Source organism: Lacerta agilis, chromosome 12 (genome assembly GCF_009819535.1).
Source record: "Lacerta agilis isolate rLacAgi1 chromosome 12, rLacAgi1.pri, whole genome shotgun sequence".
In the NCBI taxonomy this organism is placed as follows: domain Eukaryota; kingdom Metazoa; phylum Chordata; class Lepidosauria; order Squamata; family Lacertidae; genus Lacerta; species Lacerta agilis.
The window spans coordinates 18,957,232-18,973,587 of record NC_046323.1 but is presented as its reverse complement, the minus strand read 5'-3'; the positions used below and the strand labels follow the sequence as shown (position 1 = coordinate 18,973,587).

The 16,356-nt window shown below is 41.3% G+C and overlaps 1 protein-coding gene across 2 annotated transcripts in view; it reads right to left on the bottom strand.

The window, feature by feature from the left end:
• SATB1 (SATB homeobox 1) overlaps positions 1-14,583 on the bottom strand; it is a 123,056-nt gene extending 108,473 nt beyond the window's left edge. For both annotated transcript variants that reach the window (XM_033166006.1, XM_033166028.1), the window contains exon 1: positions 14,418-14,583. Coding sequence is in view for 1 of the 2 variants with exons in the window: in XM_033166028.1 (XP_033021919.1) it covers positions 14,418-14,421 (4 nt within the window). In the remaining variant the exon portion in view is untranslated. The remainder of the gene's footprint in view (positions 1-14,417) is intronic.
• Positions 14,584-16,356: the final 1,773 nt, after the last annotated feature.

Sequence of the window (16,356 nt, the reverse complement as noted above, 5' to 3'; positions counted from 1 at the left end):
AAGGAATTCGTACTGATAAAGATATAACCGTTTTTAATCTAAAAGTCCCTGGAACTCCCGAGCCACCACCTATTCAGTGGTGCCCCCAAAAGGCAGACAGGAAACTGAATGTAAATTATTGCAATACAGGTGATCCAAACGATCCCAGGAGACTAGGGCCCTGCAGGACTTGAACTCCTTCCGCAGGGCCTGTAAATCAGAGCTATTCCGCCTGGCCTTCAATTTAGCCTGATCCTTCATTCCTTCCCCCCCTTCCCTTTTTCTATGAAGAAACCCTTCTGAGACCCCACATTGAAATCGGGAAGCGCAGGGTATAAATAAAAATTTATTATTCTTTATTATTAAAAGTAGATACTGCAACAGTTATCACAATTGCCTTGTTCAAGAGGACAGGAACATCTCTTTTGCAGAGACAGCTCTATTTGACAGGTTAAAAGAGCACATCTGCAAGGCTCCTGTTGACATCCTCAAGTGGAATCACCTAAGACTAGTCCAAGAATCATGGACTCCTCCTTGGTTTATCTTGTAACATACGCAAAATGCTTTATCTGAAAGCAGGTCACAGTAGACCATAGACAGTTCATTTTCATTCAAAATCAAGTCCCCGGTTATTGCTGGATCTCCTCCACCCCCAAAATGATTTGGAATTGTAAAGCAGAAGACACAGGTTTACCTGCCAATAAAATACATTTCTTTACCTGGCTCATGATTTTTTTCAAGGCTGTATCTTCCTTACACAATGAATTCTGAAAAGGTGCACCTTCATCTCCTCCTTTCCACCCTCCATTAAATGTCTTCCCACCATAGAACTACCACAAAATAAACTGGGAGGGTGGGCTTTAACACCCCACCCCCACTTTATTCCTCTGAACTGAAACAAAAAATTATCTAAAAGTGCATAGAGCAATACAGCATTTTCCTTTACCCTTCTTCCTGCATCTCTTACCCAGAGCCCACCTAACCTCTCCTGCTCTCACTAGGAGAACAGAAATGAACAGCCTCTATATACAACCACTCCCCTGAAAGTTATGCAAGGCAACAAATGATCACAATTGTTCTTTGCTATAACAACCAGCATAAATGTAAACCAGGATGATGGTTCTGAAAGAGCCACATCAATTCCTATCCAACGACTGCTACTGCAGGTGTTCACCTTCTTCAGCTAACCATCCTTCACAAGTTAACTTCTAGACAACCCTGTATTCCTTCCACACACTTTCCTGCATGCGTGGATACACAGAAATGCACACTTAGGATCTACCCACTAAGAGTAGCCAACCCAGAAACTGGAACTGTAGAAAGCAGCAATGCTTTTTTCCAGCTGATGTTTTGGGCCAGAAATAAAGAAATAGCAAGAATGTGTCAATGAACTTAAGAGTCTGGTAGGTCTCGTCCAGAATCCATCTAACATTCTTTTCCAGTTAGGCTTTGCACTGAGCTATTTGTGAATAGTTGGAGCCAGTTTACATTCCATCAAAACACACACACACACACACACACACACACACTGTGCACCACTCTGTTATACTGAATTTCATTTGCCATATTTTTGCCCAGTCAGCCACTTGGGAGAGAACTTTTGAAGCTCTTGAAAGTTTGTATGAATTTTCTCCATCCTGAATTAATGGTCTTACCCACAACTAAACTAAGGCTACCTTACTGCTCATCTGATGATACAGGTCTTTGAGTGGGAGGGCTTGCTTTCTTCCTCCATCATAAAAGCCTCATCCATTTGTTCTTACTCTCTGGTTCCTGTTCTTTAACCAGTTCTGGCACAAAAGAGGACCCATTCATCTTATCCCTATTTGGAATAATTTTATTCAGGAAGCTTTGAGAAGGGACTTTGTCAAAAACATTTTGGAATCCTCAAAAACAACTTCAACTGGGTTATTCCAATATGTCAACACTCTCAAAGAATTTAAGAAGTCTAGTGAGGCAGGACTTTCCTTGCATTATTTTTAATCAAGGGTTGTTTTATACATATGTTTCATAATTTGGGTTTGGATAATGCTCTCTACCAATTTACCTAGTAGAGAAATTAGGCTGATGAGTCTGTAATTTCCTATCTCCCCTATATATTTCTTTTTTTTTTCAAAAGCAATGATGCATCGGCTGCTTTTTAATTCTCCAGGATATATGCTTTTAGTGCTAATTTGCATCTTTTTAGTTCAAAAAGCAACAATATCAGATTTGAGCTCTTTAGGAATTCTTGGATATCTTCTGGACATGTTGACTTTATCTTGTAATCTCCAATTAGAATCAGAACTTCATCTCTTTTCTCCTATACTTACCGGTATTTAGTTTCTCTGCAGTCTTTGATAACTTTAGTAAACCTTTCGCAGTTTATTTATTTATTGTCATGATGGTTTTTCTTTAAAAATGTGCACTTCCAGTGCTTTTTCTTTTTCTTTGCCTAATTGTCCATTTATTTTTATTTTACCAGAGTGACTACTCCCTTTTTATTGTCCCTTTTAAAAGAAACACGCTTGTGTTTATAGCTTCCTTAAACTCTATTTGTTAACAACACTGTCATCCTATTGAACTTGCTTGTCCGAAAGGGCTTACAAGTAGATTTAGACCTTTAGAGGCCCTAAACACAGAAAAGATTACGGTGTTCTCTCTCCCCACAATTTATAATTCAAAATTTAAACAAACTGTACTAAACTATACTGTGAGATGGGACAATTAAAAAATAAATAAAAGGTGGTTCATTGCAACACATGACAGGATCCGATTTCCTTGTATTATTTCAATCTACGTTAGTAGGACGCTTCCTGGCTTGGGTGGAGATAAGTACAGTAATAAAAAGAAAACAGAAAAATGTCGGAGAAGTGTGCAGTAGGAGTATAAGGATCTGATTTCCCCCACTATGGCTAATCTGATGCTCCTTTTTATTTTAATCAAGTGTCAATTTTACACACACACAAACACGTTTTTGGTGCCATGCTTTGCTGGTGCCCTGAACTTGTACATAGTCTGCCTATTGGGTAATCCAGAAATATTTGCATCTCTCTTATTCTGTGGCATGCATTCTAGGTCAGCTTTCATTATAGTGGTTTTTTAAAAATTGCCAGTAAATAATGCTTCATTTCAATTTACAATTTTGAAATTAATCCTGGCCAAATTGAACTTCCATCTCAAAATATATGTTTAATATGTATGCATATAGCTCAGCTGAGCAGCTCGACAGTGCTTCTGGTCTTGTGCCAGGTCCTCAGCACCATTCAGGATAAAGCCTAAGACTTCCTTTCTCTCTAGTCTGCAAAGTGAATACAGCTGGAATCCCAACCACACTTTTACTACAGAGCAAGTCCCCCTGAACACAGTGACTTCTGAGCAAATATGCATAGGATTGCCCTGTAATTGTTTTGACTACAGCTGCCATCCTAACCATACTTGCTGTGGTTGTTAAGTCCCATTGAACACAGTGACTTCTGAGTAAACATGCATAGGATTACACCATAATTGTTTAAAGTCACAACTGCAAAGCCTAAATGTACATTTAGCCAGTGAAGGTGAGGGTTAGCCAACTATTTTTCCACATTTCTCCCTTCGGCTGCCTTCCTGATTTTTGAGTTTTCATCAGGGGCTTTGATCATATGCCCGCAGTACTAAATTACCTTTGGCATCTAGCATTTCCACCCACAGTGATTCTGTGGAGCAGTTTGTGCATCTTACAATTTCTGCTTATTTGGGGGGGAATCTGTGCCCTCTGACATACAGAGCAACACATTTCTTTCTAAAGATTCTATATCCTTGGAGATCCACATCCTAATGATTTTCACTACTCCAACAAGGTTTCTGATATATCCACTATATCTATATTCACTTTTTAGTACCAAGCACTCAAATCCTCCCATCTCTGCTTCAAGGCTTCTGACATTAGCATATAAACGTTTATATATTGCATCTCTTTTCAAATGCTCTTTTATGTGCAATTTTCCTGCAAGTCTTTGATCCCTTTAAACAGCTTCGTTTATTTCTGTTTGTTCATTACCAAGTTGGACCCTATTTGAAAACCTGAAGCATTTAAACAATCACCCTTAAGGGATGAGTTGTCCAGAACCAGATATTCTCTGGCTCCTGCCAGCTTTCCCTTAAACTGCAATCTTGGTGGAGGCAGGGGAGTGACACCACTGTTCTTTACACATCAAAATAACAGGACCAAATTCACTGTGGCACCAGTGTGACGCTCACAGTTTGAAAAAGACTCCGGGATGTTGACTGGAATCATATTCCCAATAAGCTTGCACTAAAACAAGTTCCGGCACAACAGCAGGAATTCATAGCACTGAGCTGAAGATCAGTCTATGCCTATAATAGTTGAAATTCAATCTATAGTGGTATGTCAATAATCAAAGAAATGAGGTGTTGTATACTTTAAACATTTTTCCTTCACCAATATACTTTTAGCTTGCTGTTAACAATGATAGGGGAGTTTTGGGGGAGGTAATTAATTCAGATGAAGAATGATTTGAATAGGAATTAACTTGGATGGGTAATTAAAGATAGGATCCTACCAAAGTTAGATCGTTTTTAAGCTTGTCAGGTTTCAGCAGTTCTCTTAGGAGTGGCCGGTTCATAACTTTATGCAGGAGCCATGTTTGCTGCATGCGGACAAATATTTGCTGTGGTAAATAATGAGAAGTATGAAAAAGATGCACATGCGTCAGCACTCAAGGGACATGTGGTGAATGCACATGCTATGGGAGACTGTGATTGGTTGCAACTCCATGATGCAAGTGCACTGCATGTTATGTTTAAAGACATGCATCTTTTGCCACACTTACAGGTGTACATGCAGCAAACAACTGCAGGTGTGAATCCACACACTTTCTATGCTAAGGCTTCAACCCAAGTAAGACTGTGAGTAATAATCTAGTCACAGTAGTACATATCCTGTTAAAAATAATATGCATTAGTTGATATTTTCTTTTAAAAATGCAAGACTAAAGGCAATGCTGAGCAAAATAAATACTCAATAGCTGCTATCCTAAGCACACTTCCTAAGGAGTATGACCTGTTGAGCTCAATGGGACTTAGTAAACATGCTTGGGATTTCAGTCTATGCTTATTTCCTCAAAACCATTTGCATGAAATACTGCCCTTCACAGTTCCAGTTACAGGTAGGTAGTCGTGTTGGTCTGCCATAGTTGAAACAAAATTTTAAAAATCCTTCCAGTAGCACCTTAGAGACCAACTAAGTTTGTTATTGGTATGAGCTTTTGTGTGCATGCACACTTCTTTAGACACCTCATACCAATAACAAACTTAGTTGGTCTGTAAGGTGCTACTGGAAGGTTTTTTTTAATTTTGTTGTGCCCTTCACAGTTCCTTTTAATACAAAATTTTCCCCATACAATAACACTTAAAAGTAGATGGCATTTTTCCCAAATGCATATTTAAAGCTTTTGCCATTCTGAGGTTCCGATTTCGGAGATTTCTCTCTGCCATTCTTCATCATGGTTCAGTTTTAAAATGCAAATAAATTAAGAAAAGTAACTTCTATAACTAAAGACTTGAGTTGTACCCTCATACAACCAATGTATATTTCTATTTTAAAAGGAGGAAGGGAAATCCAACACAACTTAAACACATTTTGTACTGCCGTTTCCAAAGTACCAAATATTCTTTAATAGACACAAACAGCAACACAATACCTTCTATGAAATTGCATATCAGAGACATGATATTATATGTTTGTGTACACTCATATAAGCTTAAGACACTTCATAAGTGTTGTCATGGTGGTGGTGGGGAATATATAGGGGGTGAATACATTATAGCTGCTTGATTTCCAACTATAGATGATTTGTGGTGGTTAGTGCCATTGTAAGAAACCAACAACTGGTTTATCATCTTTTCTTTTTTCACATTTCTGTGTTCATGTTTTCCTGGACTATATATATATATATATATAATAAGCTGTTGTTGAAAGCAAAACCCCTTAGGTGCCACTTTATATTTCTCTGGATCCTTAAAGTTCAATGATAGCTTTCACCCGACCCAAGGTTAATTCAATATCCACAGCAGGAATGCCACAACCCTTAACTTGGTGCAGATACAAAGTTGCGCAAGTTTCTAAATGAACCATGCTGAAATTTTCTGGAATCCCTGACTATGTAAGTCTAGACATTACTGTATACAGAAATGCTTCTCTCAAATGTGAGCCCTACATGGCTAACTAGACTAATCTACAGCAAGTCTCTGTTGTTAACTCTGCCCATTGGCTCATGAAATATAGGTAGCCAAATTTTCTGTTAAATCAAATTCTTAGACAATATTCCAGTTTATCATTTTGGAATGTAGTTCTATTCATCTATGTATCACTTCATAATCTATATTAATAACCCGAATATGCAAAACTGCATAAGCACATATGTTTGCAGCATAGGTCGTCTTTCTTCAATTGTAATGCCGCAGGGACTTCTGAACTGGGTTAATACATTTGAACCGTGATGTGCCATATATCTGCAATTGAGAAGTCTAATAGCATGTTTTCACAAGTGACTGTAGTCTGTATAATATAAAGAGAATCAGCAAGAAGTGAATTTTCTCAAGGAAAAAAAATGCACAAAGATTTAAGAAAGACTGTAAACTACGTTAGATGTTTATCTATACATAAGAGACAGGTGTCGCACAAACAGAAAAAAACCCCCATGAAGCCAAACGAGAAATTTTTAACTCCCAACGTCCATCTGTTAAATTTGAATTCATGCATAACTGATTATCCATGACTGATAAGTTATTTTCTACCCCCCTTCAAGTATCTTAACACAGGTGTTTAAATATTACAAGCTACGGTAAATCGCCACTAAAAGAAGAAGGTATCTCAGAAACTCTTAACAGCAACATAAGGATTAACAAACAATAAAATGACATGCCATTTAATAGAGGTGACCTAACTTTTTAAAAAAATAAATAAATGTCAACACACATAGATATTAAATATTAATAAGCTATTCTGTTATTGTAATAAGGTTAAGTAAGCTTCTCCATACTAAAAAGAAAGGGAAGAAAAACATTAGGAATATTTGAAAGAGACACAGAGATGAGAAGCAGAGGCATAAGGAAAATATGTCAACAATAAACAAGAGGAAATGAAAAAGAAGGAAAAGATGAAGGTGGAAACTAATCTCTGTGTGTCATTATGACTGCCAGAGTACTGCCAAAGAAGCAGCATCCTTTTATTTCAATTTTAATCATTTCTGAATTTTAATACCCTGCTCCTTTTGTAATTCTCCTGGCATTCCCCATATGCATCCACCCCAGCCAAAACACCAGTGTAAATTAAATGGCACACAAACCACATCTCTGGTGTAGTTCTCCCAATCACGTGACCAAAAGCAGAAAAGGCAAGTCTGTTTAAAGTCCCTGTGGACTACTAGCCAATTAACTGACTTAGCGTTTCTCACTTTCTTTAATTTTAAAAAGAAGGCCAGTGGTTAACACACGTAGCTGTTCACAAAAAAATAAAAAAATAAAATAAAGCAAGCCCATACTAATACAATAATCAGTGACCATCAGGGCCTGGAAAAATGAGTTTGCTCTCACTGGCACTAAGGAGCATCACATGATTATTTAATTACAGCTCTAATTTTTGTCTCATGGATGGCAACATATCAACAATTAATAGGGCAAATAGAGGAGACTGCATTTTTAAAGCGACAGAACCTATATGTGAAATACACAGCCTGACAATACGACAGGCAAATTTGGGGAATCTTTTTCTACATAGCTTGATGTCTTTATTTAGCAACTACATAAGACACATGCACACTAAACCCATTTTGCTGGTATGGTGTTGTGGCTTTTGTTTTGATTTTACTTAAAGGTCCCTAGAAAAGAAGCTTTGGGACTATTAAGGTACATTTTGAAACACAGTGGCCATATTAAACACCATGCAAGAGCTCATTTCCATCACCGAATGGTTAGCTCAACTACAGCAGGTAATGAGATTACAGGTTCAATGGAAATGAAACCATATGGTTACAAGATGATCACACTTCGAATCGTGCCCAGAGAGCTCTAGGAAGGCACTGCCGATCCAATCCAAATAACTTTATTGTACTGGCCATGCACTCACCCTGTCAGCGGATAAGCCAAGCTTCAGCCTCAAAACAGCCAAACAGGCAACTGCATTGCACAACTGTCAGGCCGTGATGTTATGAAGGTCTAGTTGACAACAGCTTATCAAATGGCTTTCACTGATTTAGCCGCAGCATGAATTGAAGCTTCACACTTGCATACCTCTGCTGTCTCTCATGTGAATTGCAGGTATTAGATTTGTATGATCATATAGGCATAGCTTCCTTTTGTGGACCTGAACACTTCCAAAATGGTCATCAAGTAGGTATGTTATCCACCCATCAGTCTAGCATATTAGTCCTTCTCACATTGATTCATGTTTTGTCTAGGCCTGCAATAACCGTGTGATGTCACAGGTCACATGACACAGCACTGATACCTTATCAGTCTGAATTTTTCTCTGCCAGACTGGTTTATAGGGTCAGAGCTATAAAACTGATAAGGACAGGGAATTAGGCCAGTGAATCCTGAGAAATGACACTGGTTTTTTTTTAAACGTGAAAGCTGGATTTTAAGATTATATTTTTCAGTTTTTCCAAATAAAAATAAAAATTGTCCTGTTAATGAGCTGAAATTTGTTTGTAACAAGCATATATCTTCACATATTATACTAAATATACAGCCTTTGCATACTTAAACCACTGAAAAAGGTTCTCGGTTGCAAGGAAATTCTTTACACCTTGGTTTTCTCTTTACATAATTATAGCCACAATGTTTTGCCATTGTACGGCAATGTGCCATTCACCCCAGAAATATCTGAACATTTCCCAGATAAAGTGTATGCAGGTATGCCTCAATCCCAATATATTTTGTCCTTGGTGCTACTGTGGACCCCAGGAATGCATTGGGGAAAAGGTTTCAGCGGAGCAATCAAGGGATGCACAAAACCTGTTTTACGAGTTGCATGTAGCCTATCTGAAAATAAATTGTGTATGTGAGCATCCAAGATTACTGCTTCAAGAGCTTAGTATCCAGTCCTTTAACAGAACTACAAAAATATAAATAAAGCTGTGAAAGCTATAGAGTGTGCTGAAATAGATATAAAGAGTTATAATAAAACAAAAGAACATCAGTCAGAGTGATATGGGCCAAGGCTTCAAATGAGCTTCGAATGTAAAGTTCTTAAGGACATGTTATTCCCTAAATTATTATTATTAATTTAAAAGGAGCATTTGGAGTAGCACGACTCCATCTTATTGGCTGTACACTTTGTTCTATAGGAACGGAATCTTGTGGGAATCAGTCTACATACATTTGATAATCCATAGTTTACTATAACATAGTATACTAGTGTAGGTTGGAGAAGGCTTTAAGAAAACCTATGTTTTGCATAAAGTGATAAAAATAGACCTTGGCAATGTGAATGCTACTGTATCTTACCGTGAACTTATATTCGTGAACTTATATTCGGAGTCAACTCATTTACAGCACAATCTGATGCATGCCTACTCAGAAAGAATGTCCTGTTAAGGTCAGCAGAATTTACTCTTAAGGATTGCAGTTGAATTCTACCTTAGAAAAGTGTGGTTTCATTAAGTCATACATAGAGTTGACACGTTTAAAATCATAACCAACTTAAGTCTATTGGTCTACTGCGTCTTAGTCAGATATAACACTTAAGTCAACAACAGCAAAACGGAAATTAACAGTAAGATGTACTTATGCCACAGTCGAACATTCTACATCATGTGTGTTACACCTAACTTCTTCAGGTTTTATTTCTGATCTCAGGTTTTCTAGAATTTAACTTGACTTGTGTCCATAGAATTACTCCTGATTCAACTTTGTGCAGTACTCTAAAAATATTGTTTTGGCATAGCTGAGTTTGGTAACAGTAGTTTCAACTTATGTGCCATTTAGAAGCCTAGGCTGTGATTAGTATTCGCGGAAAAAAATAACTTCTACCCACTGTTGTGAAAGTAGATGTTGGTAGGCAGCTACCATGCAGAAGTCAGTAAATACTTTAGTAGATATTCTGCAGTCAAATTAGGAAGGAACTGTGGCGAGCTTGCAAGTTAATAGCACTTCTTAGAAAACCCTGAAAAAGTGACCACTGTTTCTTGTGTATGCTCTGTATAAGAGTCCATGAATTAGGCTGCAAATGTAGCCGTATTCCCTCAGTATTAAGTCCTACTGAATTCAATGGGGCTTACTTTCAGATAAGTCGAGTTAATATCACATCATAATTCACTAAAAGGTATAATAGCTAAAAGGTCTTTACACCTGAAGCGTGATATTGAACTTTATTTTACAAATTCTGAACATACTAAGTTCCTAAATAAAGTTAAAGCGTGCACTTTTAACTTCTTTAGCAACCAAATTTGTAAGTATCTTTTGTAAACGAGAGTGACTTTGTTGTGAGTGAAGCTCTTTAAAATGCACTAGACTGCGTAGTGACAGATTTGCAGAACATTTTTCCTCACATACACATATGTGCTTTCAGTTATTAATAATATGATTCTGCCCTTATAGTCAACAGCTCGAATGGATGCTCTGTGCAACTTGCTATGCATATTACTTTTCAGAAGCAGCATCTTATTCTGTGTTTACCATATAAAACTAGATACCGCTTCTTTAAAATCGGCACCAGCATGCCTCAGAAAGCAGCATGGAGTTTTACTTTAAGCTGCCCCTGGCCCAAATGATAAAACTTTTTTTTCCCATATGCTAACAAGGAAGACTCAGTTGCCATGGATAATACTGCCAGGTTTATATTAAAATGGAATCGGGAGTCATTATTTATTGGCGACAGGGATATAAATACATGCACTCACTTATAAACTGGTATTTACCCCTGGAAAGTAAGTAATATTTTTCCTTTCCTGTTCTGTCAGCTTAACGCGATGCAAGTAAAAAGTAGGTATATTGTGACTTTAAGTCAAAAGTGTTGATTCCAGAATGGGAGCAGATTATTGAAGTCTCATACCCATTACAGCAAAAGGGACTTTCCTGAGTTGACAGAAGTTGTTCTAGACAGGTAGCATTAATGAACATTAATGTACCTGACTTCAGAAATGCCAATAAAACTATCCATTCTGTTCCATAGCTGAGCTCAAAAGGGGAAATCTCCCAGCTGCCCAAGTAGCTAAAGACTTGAGGCTTGTGTCTTAAACACAGAAGTATTCCGTCAACCCTGTAAAGGATTGATGCTTTAAAATGTGATGATGGCAGTTAGAAATGTGAAATATTTCAGCAGACATTTAGAAATATGGAAGAATCAAGACGCTGTAAAAAAAAAACTGTATCTACTAACAAGAAGAAGGAAATTTATTTTATGTTTAACTCTAATATTTAATTAGCATGTCAGCAAATATGTGTTTATAAAATTAGTAGCAGCTGGAGCTCAGTGTCCCTAAAAACAGATATATTTTCAACGTAAGACTAGTCATTCTTAGAATGTAGCCTTCTGTAATAGTTTCTAATACAGATAAGTTACAAATTCTTTACTACGGTATATTATTAGTCACACTGAGAAACCAACCCAAGTTCTTCCTCACACATAATGTTAAATAAAAGAAATATGCCATGCCATGATCTTGTGCGCTTCTATTTATTTCTTATTTTAAAAATCTGGCAAAACTGTGCCTTTTCTAGAAATTGGAACAGTTAATATAGTTAGCTTTTCTGAATGCACTTTGAAGCATTCCAAAACTGAAATTATACATATTTAATGATTTTTCCGTACAAGTTATACAAGTGCTGTAGATTCCACCTGTCATTAGGGATTTTGCATTACAGTGCAGGATACCTGCAGCATTGTGCATGTAGTGCTTCACTTAGAAATATCTGTAATGATAAGATTTCTGATACGGAACAGGTGCTTGTCAGCTGACCTCATGGGCCTATAACTCAAGTCATAACCTGGCATGCCAAAAACATTTTCTCTGTGTCAGATTCCAATTCAGCATTTGAATAATGTGGCACGCTTTCTCCATCAGATTAATGTACCCTCACTGCATACAGGGATGATTCTACCACAACGTAAGTAAGGATCCTGAACTTACTTTCCTCGTTAGGAGATACAAGATAAACCCTCTTAGGAATTACTATGCAATTTAAAAGATCAATAGTTAAGCATATGAAAATGGAAAGTTCCTTTTTAGGCCCCATGAACCGAGCACATTCAATTTACAGTACATGCTTTGGCTTGAATATACTTATTTTAAACACAAAGAATTATTTTTAACTTCTGGGAAAAAACAAAAGGGAGTGTTATGGCTTTGGATGTATTTGCTACCTTTTTTATTAGTACATTTGGAACATACTTTGGAATAATTTTTGTTCATTAGTTATCCGATGCAAGGGGAAGAAACAACTGCAAATCATGACTTTACATAATGTGACACACTTTATATATATATCTAAGTATGCAAACACAAATGTATCTTTCACATTCTTTGTATGTGCTGTTGTTTCTAATTGATAACTGATGTATTTGAAACACAACTAAGTGTCAGAACAGATTAGAAAAGCAAGTTTTATAACATGCCTAAGCTTATTAAGCTATATTCATGCATCTGCGGAACATGAATTGCTCCCCACATTTTCTATTCAAAACAATGGCCCAAATTAAGACCCTCATATCTAGCGATTGTTTCAAACACTCTCGAAGACAGGGGGGGGGAGTATCCAGTCAATTCCTTTTGCCAACTAAAGTTGCAATTTTGCACATATTGTAACCTTTCTTAGCAATGTGAGAAAAACAGAGTAAATATATTAAATTTGTTTCACAACAGATGCTTAGGTTGTTAATATTTAAGATGTCTATTCATGCTATTCCTGTCTGCACATTTGTCAAAAAATGTAAGCTTGAATGCTAATGTTTGCCAGCAGAGTGGAGCAGACAAGTATATGAATGTACGAGACCAAAATAATGCTCAGGAGAAATAAAGGTTGGCGTCTGAATCATCTCCTTAGGTAGGTTAACGCATCATATGCTTTCAGCTTGGTATTCTTTACTCTGAAGTTAAGGATGCTCTGCCCAACAAATTCACTTTAGAACTACTAACCTGAATGAAACTTAGGCTGAAACTGCCTTCAATAAGAAGCCACGGGATCTCTCCGCCACAGAAACTTCAGCTCAGGCACAAGTTTTAAGCTGTCACTGCCAAAGCTTCTCAGAGGCAGATCTCAAGAGATAGGGAGCTCAAGCGAGCAAGCCGAATTCTGGCTCGGACTTTAAAGAACACCTAATTACTATGATACAACTTAATAATATATGCCTCGAGTGACTATGGTTCCGTGTGACCAACCAATGCTTTGCGAGCGAGGGGATGGGGGGGCAGGAAAGGACCCGGACGGGGCGACTTTTGGTGTAAGGTATGGCGATCCAGGTGGCCCCTTTCGAGATTTCCCAGCGCAAGTTTCCCTCATAGGTTAATATCAAAAATGAAATTACATTTCCTCTTTGGCTCCTTTGATGCCGTTTCGGGGACCACCCAGTTCTTTAAAAGAAAAAAAAAGAGCAGGATTCTGCCAGGGGAAAGAGGAGGACCTCACGTGGAGAGAGAGAAAGTACACCTGTGTGGGGAGCCGCCGCCTCCAAAGGTCACCGGCAGGCCAGTGGACCCCCCCCCTCCCCGCCGCCCCTCACGAGAACTTCTGCCCTTCCCGCCAAGACGAACCTCCAGCTGACCTCTTCCCGGTCCTGCATCTTCCTGCTCTCCTTCCGCTCCTAGCAACAGCTCGGGACGAAGCCCTTTTAAAACTCCCTCACTTGCACGCGGCGGCGGCGGCGGTGGCGGGGCAGAGTGCGCCGCCGCCGCCTTTCCGCGCGCGCACACCCCTCTCCTGCGCCGCCGACTTTCCCCACCACCACCACCTCCTCCTGCTCCCTCGAGCATCCCCCCTGGCAAGCATCCCCGGCCCGCAGAACTGTAAACTTCTACTGAACTGAGGCAAAACTCCGGGTCGAGGGTTCAAGAAGTTGAGGCAAACTTTCCAGGGACCCTCGCCAGCAACTTCTTGACTCGGGAAAGGCAAGCGCCCGCGCGCGCCCCGAACATATGTGTGCGCGCGCGCGTGTGTGAATAAGGCAGGTGTCCGTGCGCGCGTGGTGGAAGCCACTCGCTCCCCCGATGAAACCAGACGAGTGTAAAAATGAATTATTAGACGGAGAGCGTCTCCCTACCAGGAACTCGGCTGCGGTTAAATGAAAGCAGGAAGAACCCAGCCATAACAACAAATCCTGCTTTTCCAAATCCATTCCCACCCGCCCGGCTGTCCACACCAAATTCCAAGTCCCCCTAGAATGAAAACTTGGGCTTTCGGTAAGCGAGCGAGCGCGCGCGGCTGAGGCGAAAAGGAATGAAGGAAGACGGAAAACTCACTCATGAGAGCGCAGCGAGAGGGCGGGCGAGGCTGGGCAACACCTTCAGCTTCCCAGGCGCCGGCGAAGTTAATTGCACTGAACTTCAAGTTGTCTTTTCACCCATCGGGAGTGGGCGTTTAAAGGAAGGAGCGCGAGCGGAGAGGAGGAGGACGACGACGACGACGTGGTGGTGGAGGAGGAGGAGGGGGCGCGCGCAGACACACACACACCCCGCATATATAGACACATGCAGACACACAAACACACACGCACTCACTCACACAACCACTCGCCGCCCCCGCCCCCCCCCCCACTCTTGAACTGCTTGGCAAGGCGGCGACTGAGGCGAGGAGGAGGAAGACGACGACGACGACGACGAGAAGGCGGCGCCCGCCTGCCTTGGGTACTCTCCCGCCAGGCAGCAGGGCGAGCGAAGTGTCCAAAAAACCCGCGGGGCTCTTGCTTTACGCGCAGTTCTCAGCCCAGTCCGCAGCGACGCGTCTCTCTTCTTCCCCCACCCTCTCCCTCTCCTCTCTCTTGTTGTTGTTGTTGTGGTTGTTTTCCTCTCCTTCCCGCTTCTCCTGCTCCTGCTCTGGCGAAGAAGCTTCGGAGGCACGAGAGGCTCGGCCGGGGCCGTCTGCGCTCGCTGGCTCTCCCCCTTGCGGAGGCTGGCCCACGTCGGTGCAGGAGCCGAGGTGAAGCTGCTGCCGCCGCCGCCGCCGCCGCTTGCTGCTGTTCCTGCCGCCGCTGCTGCCGCCGCTCTCGGGGTTGGCGCGAGGGGAGAAGCTGGCCGCGGGTTCCACGGAGCAAAAGCCGAAGAGGGTCGAAGCTTGGCTGCCGACTGATTTATTTACTTCTCCCTTCTCTCTCTCTCTCTCTTTCTCTTTCTCTCTCTTCCTTTGCCTACTTCCGCCTGCCGTTCCCCCTTCTCCTCGCTTTCCCTCAGGGTTATTTCTTTCTCTCCCTCTTTTCCCCCCCTCTCTACCCCCCCCCCCCGAGGGTGGGCGAGAATGCTTCTGCTTTTGGAAAGGAAGAGTGGCTGGCTCGCTTGGCTGGCTGGCTGTGTGCGCGCCTGCCTCTCTCTGCCTCCCTCGCCGCCCCGGGGAAGGAGGAAGTCAGGTGAGACACACACACAATCCCCTCCCAGTCCCTGTGCGACGGGTAGGAGCTAATCACTGTTGTTGGGATTGTGCAGTTTTTGTTGTTTTGTTGTTGTTTTAAATGCTGTTATCTTCCCTTCCTCCACCACTCCTTCTCTCTCCCCTTTTCTAAATCCTGCTTCCCGCACACACACCCCTTCCCCACCGCCGGAGAGCAGCGCCCCACGAAGGAACAGCAGGCGCACTATAAGGGCTGCTCTGTCCCCCTTTATCTTCTTCTCATTTCCCTCTTCCCCCCACTTTCCGTAGATCACCCCCTCCTCCCGTCTCTCTCTCTCCCCCCCCCATTCCGCTCGTTTATTTCAATATTTATACACCACATGCTTGGCTGTCAGCTGGTTCTCACTTCAAACCCAGGGAAAGGAAGATGCGTGGCTGGTGCGGGTGGGGGAGGCGGCAGGGAGGATGAGCGAGCAGGGCAGTTTCCGAAAAGGGATCTAACAAAGGTGATCAATATTTTAAGCTCGGAGGAGATGGGAGAGAAAGGGACTGGTTCTCCATCCTTTTCCTCCTCCCCTCCCTAGCTCAAAACAAAACCGCCTCGTCCCTACGGGCCCGGAGCGGACGAGGAGCCGAACAGCGTTTTTCGATCGCGGAGACTTGGGTTGAGAGGCAGGCAGGGAGACAGAAAGTTCCAACACACTGCGATGGAAGAAGGTGTGTGTTGCCGGGCAGACCAGAAGCGCACATGCTGCCTTGCCTTTGAAACCTACCGCAGAAGCTGGCTCTTACTTTGCTTAGAATAGGAGGGAGAGAAAGAGTTTCCCCCAAATAGGGTTGCTTGCGGGAGCTTTCCAC